General features: G+C 39.7%; 1 protein-coding gene across 2 annotated transcripts in view; it reads left to right on the plus strand.

Moving 5' to 3' along the window:
• dub (duboraya) overlaps nt 1–11,633 on the plus strand; it is a 15,139-nt gene extending 3,506 nt beyond the window's left edge. The window contains exons 1-7 of one of the 2 annotated variants that reach the window (XM_042430234.1): nt 1,641–2,371; nt 3,027–3,116; nt 3,717–3,785; nt 4,626–4,703; nt 4,855–5,100; nt 6,836–7,273; nt 10,760–11,633. In XM_042430234.1, the coding sequence (XP_042286168.1) occupies nt 2,249–2,371; nt 3,027–3,116; nt 3,717–3,785; nt 4,626–4,703; nt 4,855–5,100; nt 6,836–7,273; nt 10,760–10,786 (1,071 nt within the window). In that variant the 5' untranslated portion in view covers nt 1,641–2,248 and the 3' untranslated portion in view covers nt 10,787–11,633. Of the gene's footprint in view, nt 1–1,640; nt 2,372–3,026; nt 3,117–3,716; nt 3,786–4,625; nt 4,704–4,854; nt 5,101–6,835; nt 7,274–10,759 lie in introns of those variants that run through there. The other variant, XM_042430233.1, reaches the window with a different exon arrangement.
• Nucleotides 11,634–15,554: the final 3,921 nt, after the last annotated feature.

Below are 15,554 nucleotides of genomic sequence, written 5' to 3' on the forward strand. Positions count from 1 at the left end.
GATTCAACCCTACGGCCTGTAAAGGTTAACCGTTAGATTCAACCCTACGGCCTGTAAAGGTTAACCGTTAGATTCAACCCTACGGCCTGTAAAGGTTAACCGTTAGATTCAACCCTACGGCCTGTAAAGGTTAACCGTTAGATTCAACCCTACGGTCTGTAAAGGTTAACCGTTAGATTCAACCCTACGGTCTGTAAAGGTTAACCGTTAGATTCAACCCTACGGCCTGTAAAGGTTAACCGTTAGATTCAACCCTACGGTCTGTAAAGGTTAACCGTTAGATTCAAACCTACGGTCTGTAAAGGTTAACCGTTAGATTCAACCCTACGGTCTGTAAAGGTTAACCGTTAGATTCAACCCTACGGTCTGTAAAGGTTAACCGTTAGATTCAACCCTCGGCCTGTAAAGGTTAACCGTTAGAGTCAACCCTACGGTCTGTAAAGGTTAACCGTTAGATTCAACCCTACGGTCTGTAAAGGTTAACCGTTAGATTCAACCCTACGGTCTATAAAGGTTAACCGTTAGATTCAACCCTACGGTCTGTAAAGGTTAACCGTTAGATTCAACCCTACGGTCTATAAAGGTTAACCGTTAGATTCAACCCTACGGTCTGTAAAGGTTAACCGTTAGATTCAACCCTACGGCCTGTAAAGGTTAACCGTTAGATTCAACCCTACGGCCTGTAAAGGTTAACCGTTAGATTCAAACCTACGGTCTGTAAAGGTTAACCGTTAGATTCAACCCTACGGTCTGTAAAGGTTAACCGTTAGAGTCAACCCTACGGTCTGTAAAGGTTAACCGTTAGATTCAACCCTACGGTCTGTAAAGGTTAACCGTTAGATTCAACCCTACGGTCTGTAAAGGTTAACCGTTAGAGTCAACCCTACGGTCTGTAAAGGTTAACCGTTAGATTCAACCCTACGGTCTGTAAAGGTTAACCGTTAGATTCATCCCTACGGTCTGTAAAGGTTAACCGTTAGAGTCAACCCTACGGCCTGTAAAGGTTAACCGTTAGAGTCAACCCTACGGCCTGTAAAGGTTAACCGTTAGATTCAACCCTACGGCCTGTAAAGGTTAACCGTTAGATTCAACCCTACGGCCTGTAAAGGTTAACCGTTAGATTCAACCCTACGGCCTGTAAAGGTTAACCGTTAGATTCAACCCTACGGCCTGTAAAGGTTAACCGTTAGATTCAACCCTCAGCCTGTAAAGGTTAACCGTTAGATTCAACCCTACGGTCTGTAAAGGTTAACCGTTAGATTCAACCCTACGGCCTGTAAAGGTTAACCGTTAGATTCAACCCTCAGCCTGTAAAGGTTAACCGTTAGATTCAACCCTCGGCCTGTAAAGGTTAACCGTTAGATTCAAACCTCGGCCTGTAAAGGTTAACCGTTAGATTCAAACCTCGGCCTGTAAAGGTTAACCGTTAGATTCAAACCTCGGCCTGTAAAGGTTAACCGTTAGATTCAACCCTACGGCCTGTAAAGGTTAACTGTTAGATTCAACCCTACGGCCTGTAAAGGTTAACCGTTAGATTCAACCCTACGGCCTGTAAAGGTTAACCGTTAGATTCAAACCTCGGCCTGTAAAGGTTAACCGTTAGATTCAAACCTCGGCCTGTAAAGGTTAACCGTTAGATTCAAACCTCGGCCTGTAAAGGTTAACCGTTAGATTCAAACCTCGGCCTGTAAAGGTTAACCGTTAGATTCAACCCTACGGCCTGTAAAGGTTAACTGTTAGATTCAACCCTACGGCCTGTAAAGGTTAACCGTTAGATTCAACCCTCAGCCTGTAAAGGTTAACCGTTAGATTCAACCCTACGGCCTGTAAAGGTTAACCGTTAGATTCAACCCTACGGTCTGTAAAGGTTAACCGTTAGATTCAACCCTACGGTCTATAAAGGTTAACCGTTAGATTCAACCCTACGGCCTGTAAAGGTTAACCGTTAGATTCAACCCTACGGTCTATAAAGGTTAACTGTTAGATTCAACCCTACGGCCTGTAAAGGTTAACCGTTAGATTCAACCCTACGGTCTATAAAGGTTAACTGTTAGATTCAACCCTACGGCCTGTAAAGGTTAACTGTTAGATTCAACCCTACGGTCTGTAAAGGTTAACCGTTAGATTCAACCCTACGGCCTGTAAAGGTTAACCGTTAACCAGGAAGAGTTTAAGTTCAAAAAGAGAAAACAAATCCACTCTTGTTGGTTCCTGCTGTTGGATTAAACATGTCAGAAACACGTGTGGCATGTTGTCATGTTGCCTCAGAGCAGCGTCTCTAATGAGCAGCTGCTTGTCTGATGAACAACGACATTTCCTTCCCAACACGCCACCTCAGACAGGAAGTCACCTGCAGCACAGAGCTGAGCAGGTACCAGCTGCAGTAGTAACAGTAGAAGGAGTAATAGAGTATTAGTAGTAGCAGTGGTAGTAACGTGTCTATAGCACCTTTCAAAAGCAACGGTGCTTCAGAGGAGAGCATGAAACCATCTGAACAGGAAGGTTTGAAGGTTTTTAAACATGTGGTGCAGAATCAGCACATTAAAAACCTGAGTGGAAATGCAGAAAATCTTAATCTATTGAGGTGTAAAACTAATACTGTAGTGATTTCAGTTCTTTGCAGGTGTTTTTTGCTCATGAAGTGTGTTTTGTTTGTCTTTGTTTATTACATGTTTCGTGTTTATTAAGTGTTTTTTGAGTGATTTATTTGTTCACAAGCAGTTTGTCTTTGTTTATTAAGTATGTTTCTTGCTTATTAAGCTTATTTTCTGGTTATCGAGTAGATTGTTTGTCTGTTATTATAAGATTATTTATCTTTGACGGGATTGTTTTCTAATGCAGCATTTCCTTCAATCCAAGACAGTTTCTGTCTGAGGAGAAACAAAAAGCATCTTTACTCTTGAACATTGAGTCTTACAGTACTGACAGTAGTAGGAATAATACTACCGGTACATTAGTAGTAGCAGTAATAGTAGCAGTCCGGTGTTGTTGGTATTTACCTTTTTCCTTTTGGTTCCTGCCGTCAGGAGGAGGCTCCATCCCGGCGCTCTGTGGCTGAACTGGCAGGAAGGTTTAAAGGCTCGGCTCCTCCAAACAACGCTGCTGGAAATGAAACAGTGAGTTTATCAGCAACTCCACTTACACACCAGAGTATAGACATGTCCCACTCCGACATCTCAGATCTGTCAGAACTCAAGTGACGGAGCGTCCTTGAACGCATCAACATGAAAAGTGATGAAAAAGTAACACAGGAATAGTCCTTTAAAATACACTGAAAACAAAAAATAATCAGATGGTTTTAATTTATGTTTTGAGCTTTTAAAAATGTTACTCGTCAAATTTTCTTTGTAATATTAAAGCATGTTTTCATGCAGGAAATGAGACAAAGACAGGAAGCTCCTCTGGTTTAATATCAGTAAAAAGGAGCCTGTATGTCAAACTATAGTCACATGAAACTAAACACAAAGTACAGCTGAGGCTGATGAGAATGTCATCAGTCTTTTAGGTATTTGGTCATAAACTAAAATATATGAAACGTCAGAGGATCAAAGGAACATAAATGTGTGAACTAAGTTTCACAGCGATCCGTCAAGACGGCGTTTGATCGAATAAAGAGAAAAACACGAGAAGAGTGCGACATAAACGTGATGTTCAAACTGCTCAGGAAGCAGCTTCACTGCTGCTCTCTGATCTTTATTACTGACTCTGTTTTCCAGGAGAAGCCGGTCAGACGACGACCTCCTCGCTCCTTACAGCTGCCCAAATCACACGGAGACGACCAGGAGGTGAGAGAGGAGCGTTTTACATCCTCAGCCGGCAGGAAGCGACATGAACGAGGAAACTGAATCAGATGAAACAAAGTTTATTGACTAAAAAACTTCACTAATAAACCCTGATCCCTCAATACTCAATCAGTTTGAGCCACATTTGGAGGGAAACTTAAAGGGGACATAATCTATCTTCTGTTATTTATATCCTGTTCTGATGGATGTTAAACACGGTCAAAGTTCCAAAACTTGAGGTGAACGTATGTCGAATCCACAGTCTGTATGTACAGATGGACGTAGCGAGGTGTGACGTCACCGGTTGGTTTGATGCTCAGAGTTGCAGTTTTTCAGGACAGGAGCTAAAACGGCCTGTTTCAGGATAAATAAGGAGTTTTTTATTCCAGTAGAGCCCAAGAATATAAATATAGAGCTGGACATGTGCAGAATATTTGTCCTTCATATCAAACTGTCAGTGTTACACATGTAAGAATATTGTATCGCTGGTTAGTCTTGAACTGTTTTAGGTAAAAACTTGACACCATTAAATTTGCATCAATCAACAGCACTACAGGCCTGTATGATGTTCCATCTAAACCCCAAAATAACACGTTTACAACATGTAATATATACAGTTAATCTATATAATATATATATGTGTATATATATATATACTGAGTCTCACCTGAAGACAGCAGGCAGGTGTGTTTGTCTCCTCTGAGCTCCCAAAGATGATGTAATAATGATCATAAATGTGTGTGTGTGTGTGTGTGTGTGCGCGCGCGTGTGTGTGTGTGTGTGTGCGTGTGTGTGTGCGTGTGTGTGTGTGTGTGTGTGTGCGTGTGTGTGTGTGCGTGTCAGTGTCAGCAGCCTCCAGACGTCACCTCTCCTGGACCTGGTAAAGCCAAGAGGAACTCTGCTCTCATCGAGAAGCTTCAGGTGAGTTCAGGTGTTGGACTCTGCTGCTCTCTGCTGGCGTGGAGGGAGATCTGCACTCTGACGTCATCGCTCTGACGTCATCGCTCTGACGTCATCGCTCTGACATCATCGCTCTCTCTCTCTCTCTCTCTCTCTCTCTCTCTGTGTTTAGGCCAATCTGGTTCTCTCTCCGACGGCCCTGCTTCCGTCTCCGAAGAGCCCCGGCCTGAGGATGCTGCCTCCCTCCTTCGTCCCGCCTTTCCCCGGCTCCGCCCCGGATGCCACGGTAACCACCTCATCCACGGCGACCCCCACCAGCCCCGTCACCGTCCATCCGTTGACCCAGGAGGAACGCCCTACCTCTTTTGAAGACCCTCCCACTGTGGCGGAGGGATCCATCCTGATGAGCATCAACAAGGTCAGTCGGATATATTTACTGATCTGACGTTTATAAAGAGAAATAATCTGGAAAAAAACATAAAAGTGAAGCTGATAATATGTCAGACGTGTTCACAGCTCGTTCTCACTGCCAACAAGTTTACAAAATAATCAGTTTTTGCAGGTTTAATTAGAATATTACAAACTCCCATCATAAAACATCAATTAAAGGTCATATTCAGTATTTCTATTGGTTAAGTGGACGAAAGTAACTAAATACATTTATTTAAGTACAGTTTGAGGTACTTGTACTTTACTTGAGTATTTCCATGTGATGCTACTTTCTACATTTCAGAGGGAAATATTGTACTTTTTACTCCACTACATTTATTTGACAGCTTTAGTTACTTTTCAGATGAAGATTTGACACAACGGATAATATAACAAGCTTTTAAAATACAACACATTGTTAAAGATGAAACCAGTGGTTTCCAACCTTTTTGTCTTTTGACGTCTTACAAAAAGCAGTGTGTAGTCGGGGTCACATTTCACATGTCTATGAGTTGTTAACAGCTCCACCAAATAGTGATTTTTCCCTCTAAACTTCTCACATGCTTTCATTTCAATAAATGTTCAAATGATCCAATATTTCAGCAAAAATCAAAGATTAGAGAAAAAGTCCAAAAACTGAAAACAGATTTGTGTATCAGAACTTTGTTTTTTCTTCTTTCCTCTCCCATTAATCATCTCAGGACCCCTCAGATTTATCTGCTGACCCTTTGGAGGGGCCCGACCCCTAGGTTGGGAACCACTGGACTAAACTAGCTAACTGTATATAAAGTAGTGTAAACTAGCTCCACCTCCAGCAGCTACAACAGTAACATGCTGCTCTAACACTGATGCTTCACTATTAATAATCTAATGATGTCATATATAATAATATATCAGTCAGAGGGACCAAACCACTACTTTTACTGCAATACTTTAACTACATCAAGCTCATAATACTTATGTACTTTTACTGCAATACTTTAACTACATCAAGCTCATAATACTTATGTACTTTTACTGCAATACTTTAACTACATCAAGCTCATAATACTTATGTACTTTTACTGCAATACTTTAACTACATCAAGCTCATAATACTTATGTACTTTTACTGCAGTAAAATATCTGAATACTTCTTTCGCCACTGATTAAAGAATCATATAAGAATCAATTCACTTAAATAAATAATAGTTTAACATAAAAAAAATCTACTAAAGGGCTACTTACTAGCCTTTTCAGAGGTGTCAACAGCATCTCATGGCCTTCATCAGTTAATGGAGTTATCACATGACAGATGTTTCATACTTGGGTCATGTGATGATCACTAAACCATCTCCATGACAACTGAGCAGACTCACTCCACCAATGAAGACCATGACACACAGTGGAAAGGTCAGGAAAAAAACTAAATAAGTGGATTATTTAATCAAAAAAAGTTTATACTCCATCAAGCTCATAATACTTATGCACTTTTACTTGTAACGGAGTATTTTTAAATGTCTGTTCTGGTATTTTTATTTCATTAAAGGATCTAAATTCTTCTTCTATCACTGTCTCAGATTAACCTCCTACTGATCTCATCTATACTTGGTGGAACTCGTTGATTAATCGATTGACATGAAATTAATTGGCGACTATTTTGATAACTGATTAATTGTTTAAGTCATATTTTTTAATAGTTTTCCAGTTTTCCATGATAATAAACTCATAAGTATCTTATTCAGGGCAGAGCTCGCCACTCCATCCGCAGACGACCTCCATCCCGCCGCCACAGGAAGTCCAGCAGCGGAGACGAGGTGGGCGTGGCCAACGAGGGAGGAGACACGCCCCTGACCTCCCCGAGCGAACCGGACGGCAAAACAGCAGAAGAAGGAGGAGGAGGAGGAGGAGGAGAAGAAGAAGAGAAGAAGAAGGAAGGAGCAGGAGGAGAGGAGGACAAAACAGAGCGTCCTGAAGAAGATGAATCCCCCAAAGAAGATCAAGTGAAGAACGACGTCGAGCTCGGAGGAGAAGAAGAGATGAAGGAGGAGAAGAAGAAGGAGGAGGAGGAGGAGGAGGATGGAGAGAAGATGAAGACAGAGGAGGAAAATCAGGAGAAAAGCTCAGGAGGGAACGAAGAAGAAGAGCCGATGAGTGTAGACAGCAAAGAAGAAAAGAGCGAGGTGAGTCATTTCATATTAAAACAACAACATTTCTACCATCAATGATCAGATTGTGAGTTTATTCATCTGCAGAGAGAAGCTTCTCTTGTTGTATATTTGATCATATTACAGTCAGAATCGTCTCCTCTCTGACCATCACTGTTCTCCGTCATCGTTTTCTCAGGTCGCTTCTACTTTGCCGTTTTTTCGAGCGAGTGACGAATGAAACTCAACGCAGGTTTTTCAGATTAAAAGCCTTCCTGCGGCTCAGAGTCCCTCCTTCTGTTTGGCAAACAAACAAATAGCAAAGTAGAAGCAAATTCAATTAATTGCACGAGAAAATCTCTGCGTCTGAAATGTGTTCGGAGGTCAACTCTACTCACAAATCCACCGGTTGTTGTTGTGCGACTGTGTTTAGCAGCCCTGCAGGATCCGTACGGTGGTGAAGGAAGCGCTTCTTTTTAACGCTAACGAGTTCATCTGCTCTCCGTCTCGCGGCTCTGCAGACGTCATTTTAGTTCCTAAACGCTGCTTCGCTGAGCCGCAGCGTAACAAAGGTTTTTATTAATAATCTACTTTATTGATACAAAAGATCAGGTTCTTTATGGCTGATACATACAGACATTTACAAAAAGTACGCAAGAATATTTTCCATAAACATTTAATTATCTACGCTGGAAAACTTTGAGCCATTTCTAAATATGACCTTTATTTATACTTACTGGATATTATTACGATTACTTTCCTTATTGATTGATTGGTTGTTATACAGATATTCAGTTTAATGTCAAAGAGACTCAAGAAAACAGAAAATATTCACATTTAAGAAGCTGCAATCAGAGAATTTGGACTTTTTTTTTTTTCATTAAAAATGACTCAAAACAATTGATTATGAAAATAGTTGCAGATGAATTTTCCTGTCGAGCGTTTTGTTAAGTTGAAGCTCGTTAGAACAGCAGGAAGTGATCTGTGCTTTCTGCATCATTAACTTTGAACCTTTAACACTTGGAAATGTTAAAATATCTTATATTTTTCGAGTCGTGTCGTGCAAAGCAAACAAAGAATTAATCACCAGTTTGTTGACGTTCTGGTTGTTAATCACATGTGGATTTTGAGATGTGAGATACTTTAAGACTGATGATGTAAACGTAGAGACACAGACGTCTCTTTTTACCTCTAGAGACGGTATTTCCTCCTTTTTATAACTTCAGCAATGTTTGTATTTGACTTCATATCATCTGTTTAGCTCATCTCTGAGGGTGTCTGAGAACAACGATGAATCATTTCTGAGGATAAAAACGCGACGCTAACTTCCGTTTGACGTGTTTTTTTTTTGGACAGTTTTAGTTCTGTCGTCTGAAGTTTCCTCTGATGTGTTTGTGCTTTAGTGTCGTTTAAGATTTCAGGACACAAGCTGAGGTTGAACGTATCTGAATGTGCAGATGTTAAGAGTCAGAGATCTGAGGGTCTCCCCTCCACAGATAGTCTGGTAAAGAGTCGACCAGGAGTATTTCCAGTCTCCCTCCACCTATTACACACACACACAGGTCCGTCGCTATCTGACAGTCTGGTATTCCTGATATGACAGTCCTGAAATAGTGATACAACGACAGCTGGTGTTGTGAGCAGACTGAGGTGGTCTGTGTGTAGAACAGCCACTGGTCAGTGTTACATCCAAACTGGTATCAGTTCTAACATCTAGAAACCATTTCAGTTTCATTGATGAATCAACTAAGGTTGCATCTCTATAATAATGAATACTAACAATAACTAATAAAAACCTCAACGTTTCCAGAGATACTAAATATGTCAGGTTGACTTTTTGTGAGATGAGAACTTGTGGCCTTCATCAGGGTCATCATCAAACACATTACAAACAACATTTAAATAAAGGAAGTTGGGTATGAAAAAAGGTAAAAAAAAAAAATATATATATATATAAAAGACAACCAATCATATACAGACACATATCAGCCAATGGGGCGTCTGCAAAGACAGGTTGGATATATGGTCATGTGACTTCAGGCCAATCGTTGTCCAAGAAGGGACATGGGTGACGCCATATTTGGTCCATTAACTAGAAAGGTGCAACTAGGGGTTGGTGGTACTTGGGTTTTTTGTTCATCCAAAAATGTGCCTGTTAGATACATTAGAAACACTTTGATTATGATAATAACAATAATAATAATAATAGTAGTAGTAAGGAAAGGCTTTATAAAGTGCTGTGTATAGAGGCAGCAGAAAGATGCATAATATTGACTTTTGTGAAATGTGACATGTAAAAAAAAAAAAAACATTTGATGGAAGGATGCAGCCATAAAACAATGGCAGTTGGGTTTGAACTGGAGTGTTTATAACGTGTGATAAGAAAGAGGAAATGTCAGTACAAGTCGCCTCTGAGCTCGTTTAGAAACAGTGTCGCCGTTATTTAGTTTGTCTACCAGAGCTGAAATTTACACTGTAAAACACCACGATCAGTATGTGTCTGGGTCACAAATTTAAAAAACAAATCTAAACAGATCTGTGTCGAGATTGTTTTATTATTATTATTATTATTATTATTATTATTATTATTGTTATTATTATCATAGGCTGAACTCCCAAATATCAATAGTATCAGCTTAAAAATCCACTATCAGTTGGGTTTTAGTTTGAATATTTCTTGAACTTCAATGAAAAGCTGGAACAACAGGAAACTAAACATACATGAGATACTGTCAGAAAGTGCGGAAGCAGCTATAATCTATATTTTATATAACGGTAATGTGTTGGTTGTGGCTCGTAGTGATGAACCTACAGAGAATTATCAGAGACTCTGCAGCTCCTCTCGGCTTTACGGAGCTTTATAGTGAGTTTCAGCTCATTGTTTATCTGTCCGGCTGCAACTTTTACTGTTCTGGTTCACTCTCAGCGTCTCATAGTGTCGTTTTCAGAGAAAAAGCTGTAAAAAGCCGCTGAACACTTCCTGCTAACAGTTAGCTGTAGACTAGCTGGTGAACATAGTGGAGCATTTAGCAGCTAAAGAGCCAGATATTTCCCTCAGGAGTTGGTAGAGAGTAAAAACAGAAGCTAAAAGAGAGTGAATATTGGACAGAAACACGACTCCACATGAATGATAATGTTGCTCCGTAACTGCTGGATGTTGAAATAAGCAACTGATTGCTAACATGTTAGCCACAACTACTTTATAAGCTGATAGTATGACAAAAATACTTTTTACAGACTATTCTGCTGAAAACAAGTGAAAAAACATCATGTCAAGTTGCTTGAACCAAACTGAAACTATAAAGGATCAAGAACAGAACCCTGAGGAACGCCACAAGTAATTATGGACATTATCAATGTGACGATAATGTTGCTCCGTAGCTGCTGGATGTGGAAATAAACAACTGTTTGCTAACAAGTTCAACACATCAACTTAAACACGGCGGCTGAAGGGACATTTTTAAGGGGAAATGTGAGTTTTCATGCAGGATATTTGAACTCTGGTGTCTGTTTGTCAAACAGGAGACGACGTGTCAGAGTTCGACCTGATGAGTCGTCGGCTGTCCGGTCGACTCAGAGCACCGGAGTCGTGGATCAATCTGCAATCTAGCAGACCTACAGGACACGCCCACTTTACTACACGACACACCCCTTGACCCCTTGACCCCCGACCATCTCACTGCTCATGCCTAAACCAAGTGGGTGTGTCATGTAGTAAAGTGGGCGTGTCCTGCAGATAGACCTACTTGGAGCCGTGAGGAGCCCCCCTCTGTGGTGCTGGGAGGGAGACCCTGCGGCGGCGGCGAGGCGGGACCAGGCCTGACGAGCCTGGACATGAAACTGTGATCAGCTGCTCTTCATCACGGTTCGTTTCATCTCTGACGGGGTCGAGATGAACGGAAGAACTGCGACTTTTGTAAAGAACGAATTTAACCGAAGATGCAGCTTTATTTCAGCTTGTGGCTCCGCTGAGAAGAAAAATGATTGATGTGAATTTGTTTTTATTGATCCTTCACTCAAAAGCCTTTTTACACTGCAGCGCTGGATTTCCTTTTTTGTATGAATATGATGTGATTTTATTTTTTCCATTACAGTGTTTTCTGTCTGATGTGAAGCCGGTTTGTGACGATGATGTCTGTATGTTTATTTAAAGCACTGATGCTTGTTGCAGTTAAAAACCTGAAGCCTTAATTTAATGTTCCATTAAAAAAATATACAAGTTAATAAAATAAAACCATCAGTTTCTTTTTGGGAGGCTTTAAACTGTAAACAGGCACAGGAAGTAAAGAAACTACAAAGTCTGTCCTGAAGAAAAATGTTAAAAACTGGAGACGTCATTTTGTCCTCAACAGCAAGAAAATGTTTGACACTGAAATTAAAATGCATATTTTTACTACGTTGTACTGTCCTGTGTGTCGTCTTTAGTTTTCACTCTGTATTTCTACCAGGAAGAGAGCAGTTAGATATCATCTCCGAGTCCTGACATCACTTCCTGTCTGGCTTCTGTAACTCTGTAGTTCAAGATGAGACAGTGGAGGAAAGTAACTAAATACATTTACTGAAGTACAGTTTTGAAGTACTTGTACTTTACTTGAGTATTTCCATGTGATGCTACTTTCTACATGTCAGAGGGAAATATTGTACTTTCTACTCCACTACATTTATTTGACAGCTTTAGTTACTTTTCAGATGAAGATTTGACACAATGGATAATATAACAAGCTTTTAAAATACAACACATTGTTAAAGATGAAACCAGTGGTTTCCAACCTTTTTGGCTTTTGACGTCTTACAAAAAGCAGTGTGTAGTCGGGGTCACATTTCACATGTCTATGAGTTGTTAACAGCTCCACCAAATAGTGATTTTTCCCTCTAAACTTCTCACATGCTTTCATTTCAATAAATGTTCAAATGATCCAATATTTCAGCAAAAATCAAAGATTAGAGAAAAAGTCCAAAAACTGAAAACAGATTTGTGTATCAGAACTTTGTTTCTTCTTCTTTCCTCTCCCATTAATCATCTCACCACCCCTCAGATTTATCTGCTGACCCTTTGGAGGGGCCCGACCCCTAGGTTGGGAACCACTGGACTAAACTAGCTAACTGTATATAAAGTAGTGTAAACTAGCTCCACCTCCAGCAGCTACAACAGTAACATGCTGCTCTAACACTGATGCTTCACTATTAATAATCTAATGATGTCATATATAATAATATATCAGTCAGAGGGACCAAACCACTACTTTTACTGCAATACTTTAACTACATCAAGCTCATAATACTTATGTACTTTTACTGCAATACTTTAACTACATCAAGCTCATAATACTTATGTACTTTTACTGCAATACTTTAACTACATCAAGCTCATAATACTTATGTACTTTTACTGCAGTATTTCTTCCATCACTGTTCATTTGGTTCTGCAGAAGAGATTTGTTGACAATAAGAAAAACATATAAAATCATCAACCACATCTTTTAATATATAATAATGAATATTTATTTATTGATTTGTTTTATTATTAATAATCTTAATCTGTAAATAGTACAATAATAAATGTCAAGTACCTGAAAACTGTACTTAAGTACAGAAGTTGAGTAAATCTACTTAGTTACTTTCCATCACTGTAAATAGATGATTGATAGAAAATCTGACTTAATTTCAGTTGTTGTTTGGATGTTTAAAACACTTCAGCTGTGACTGTCAGCGCTCTGATTTACCACAGTGCACCCGACACCAAAATGCCTCTTTCTAAGAGAAATGATAGAGACTTTATAGCCAGCTGCTCCACATATTAAAGGACATCAGAGGACAAGTGATGGCGGAGTTAGTGGGGACACTACTTACAGCTCAGAGGTGACTGGAGGATTTTCCACAGCTGGCACGTCTCCACACGACTCACTCGCTGTTTAATCTACTGAAGACTCGTACCTGGAAAAGACACGAGGAAACCTGGCTGCTGAGTTTAAATCTTATTCTGGATAATCTGTTTGATCCTCTGATAGACTCACATCCAGTCTCACTGCTGCACGAAAGCAGCATCTTCTGGAAAAATGTGAAATAAAAAGCAAAGAAAGCCACAGAGTGAAATGTTCAGGTGTTACTGAGCAGACAGAAATGTACTTTCAGCCTTTTATAAAGACGTGTGCAGCTAATATTAGCAAGCAGCAGGTACAGCTACAGTAATGCTAACGTTAAACAGTAAGCTAACGTTCTGTTGAAGATTAACTGGTTGTATTTGGTGATTTTGTGTTTGTGTGGCACCGTTGTGTTTTATATCCTGAGCAGGAAGGAGTTAGAAAATAAAGTTTAAACACACAAGTCATTTAAATCAAACACTGATTAAGTTCCATTCATGTGGATTTATAGGGCTAACATAAACGTTAGCTTCTCCAGCAGGCTAATGTCACCTGAACTTTCTGTATCGGTGAGTCGGCTGAGTTTCAGTGCAGCTGATTCCTCTTATGAACTGATGTTTATGTCATGAGTTTTGCATATTTTGATCATAAAATAAAATAAAAAGTATTATTGACCTCCTGCTGATGCTAGAGGAAACGTCAGAGGATCAAAGTTACTGCAATTCACCCTGAGAGGAACATGAATGTGTGGAGCAGATTTTATGACAATAGATCCATCCAAGAGTAGTCAAAACATTTAATTAAAAACACAAAAGTCAACCTCATGGTGGCGCTAGAGGAGAAGGATTCATCCTCTGGAGAACATGAACGTCTGAACTAACCTGAAGATAATCGGTTTATTATCACAGACGAGAACCAGAAAACACTCCGAACTGACTCCAGAACGACACATAGCAGCGTTTTCATCTGTCTGTGTTTTATAAAACCATTAAACACATCACTGTTAAACAATAATGATGTTTAATGACGCTGTGGTTCAGGTCTGGTTGGGTTTAGGGAAAGGTTCACAGTTATTACGGCCACTAGATGATCTGAACTAACTGTAGCTCGTTTTTGGGTGATTACGACGTGTTCTGTCGTTTTTCTTGGGAGAACAGACTCAAATATTCACACATGGGAAGCTGAACTTTTTGCTTAAAAAGTTTAAATGATTATTTTGAGATATTTCAGTAGCGTGTCCAACAAAAACTTGTACATATAAATGAACGTCCGTTACATTCAAGCTAAACGAGCCAGATAAATCTCTCTGTATTTCACAGTATACCAGAGTTTTTAATCTGGTGTCGGGTTTGACATTTCCAGCTAACCTCCTGTTAGCTCTCTGCTAACTTGAAGGGGGATAAGGTCATTTAATCGTGCGGCTCTTCTAGACTTTCCAGATGTTATCGGACCGAATGGATCAAATTACGAGTCATTTCGTTGGGGGTTGTGTGACACTCAAAACAATTTATCCATCATTTTACAGTCGTAACGGAGTCGGCTACAGCGTAGCCTCTGAGTACGTATCAACAGTGTTTTTGTAATTACTCTCACTGCCAGAAGGGGGAGACAACAGTTAAAGTATTTAAATTTTTCACAAAGTTGTATCTATTATAGTGTATTTAAATGTTTTTAATTTTTGTGATGCATGATGTGATATCTAGTCATGCAAGCTGAAGACGAGTTCCTGCTTTTGTGCAACGCAGGTGGACAATAAAGTTGTTTTGATTTGAAAAACCTCTCAGTGAAGACGGCTGGACAGACTGAAGCAGAAATTATTTCAGTTCTGACTGAAACTAATATTTAGATTGTAAGATCTCGGTGGTAAAAATGGACAAACAGCATTATCACACCGGACTCAGACTCTCCTTCATTCTGCATCATTAAAGTCTAATAAAAGCTGAGCAGCTGTGATTGGACCTGCTGGCAGGACGAGCTGCTGCTCTGATTAACACGCATATAGTTTCTCAGTAAAGCTGCTGCTGATGATCAGTTTGGCTCTTCGGGGTTTGGCTGAATTAGTCAGGTTCCAGTTTTCTTTCCACAGTTTTGACGGTGATGAAAAAAAAAAACGAGTTGACCTTTGGCACAGATTGTAACTGAAATCCAGATTTAAAGCCTTTGCATGACAAAAAGCTGCAAGTATAAACTTCACAAAAATCCACAAGTTAAGAAGAAGAAAATCAGATTCATCTTCATCATCTCACGGAGGGAGCATCATCTTCACCAATCAGAGCTAAACTTATTTAAGTGCCATTTTTAAATCTGTCATACTTTTTCTCTCTTATCCTGCATGATGCAATATTTAATATATTTCACATCGATTATGTTTAGATCTATGACTTAAGATTATTTTCATTATTAATTAACTTCCAGATGATTTGTTTTGTCTATAAAATGTTAGAAAATAGTGAAAA

The sequence above is a fragment of the Thunnus maccoyii genome, chromosome 13, assembly GCF_910596095.1.
Source record: "Thunnus maccoyii chromosome 13, fThuMac1.1, whole genome shotgun sequence".
Classification (NCBI taxonomy): domain Eukaryota; kingdom Metazoa; phylum Chordata; class Actinopteri; order Scombriformes; family Scombridae; genus Thunnus; species Thunnus maccoyii.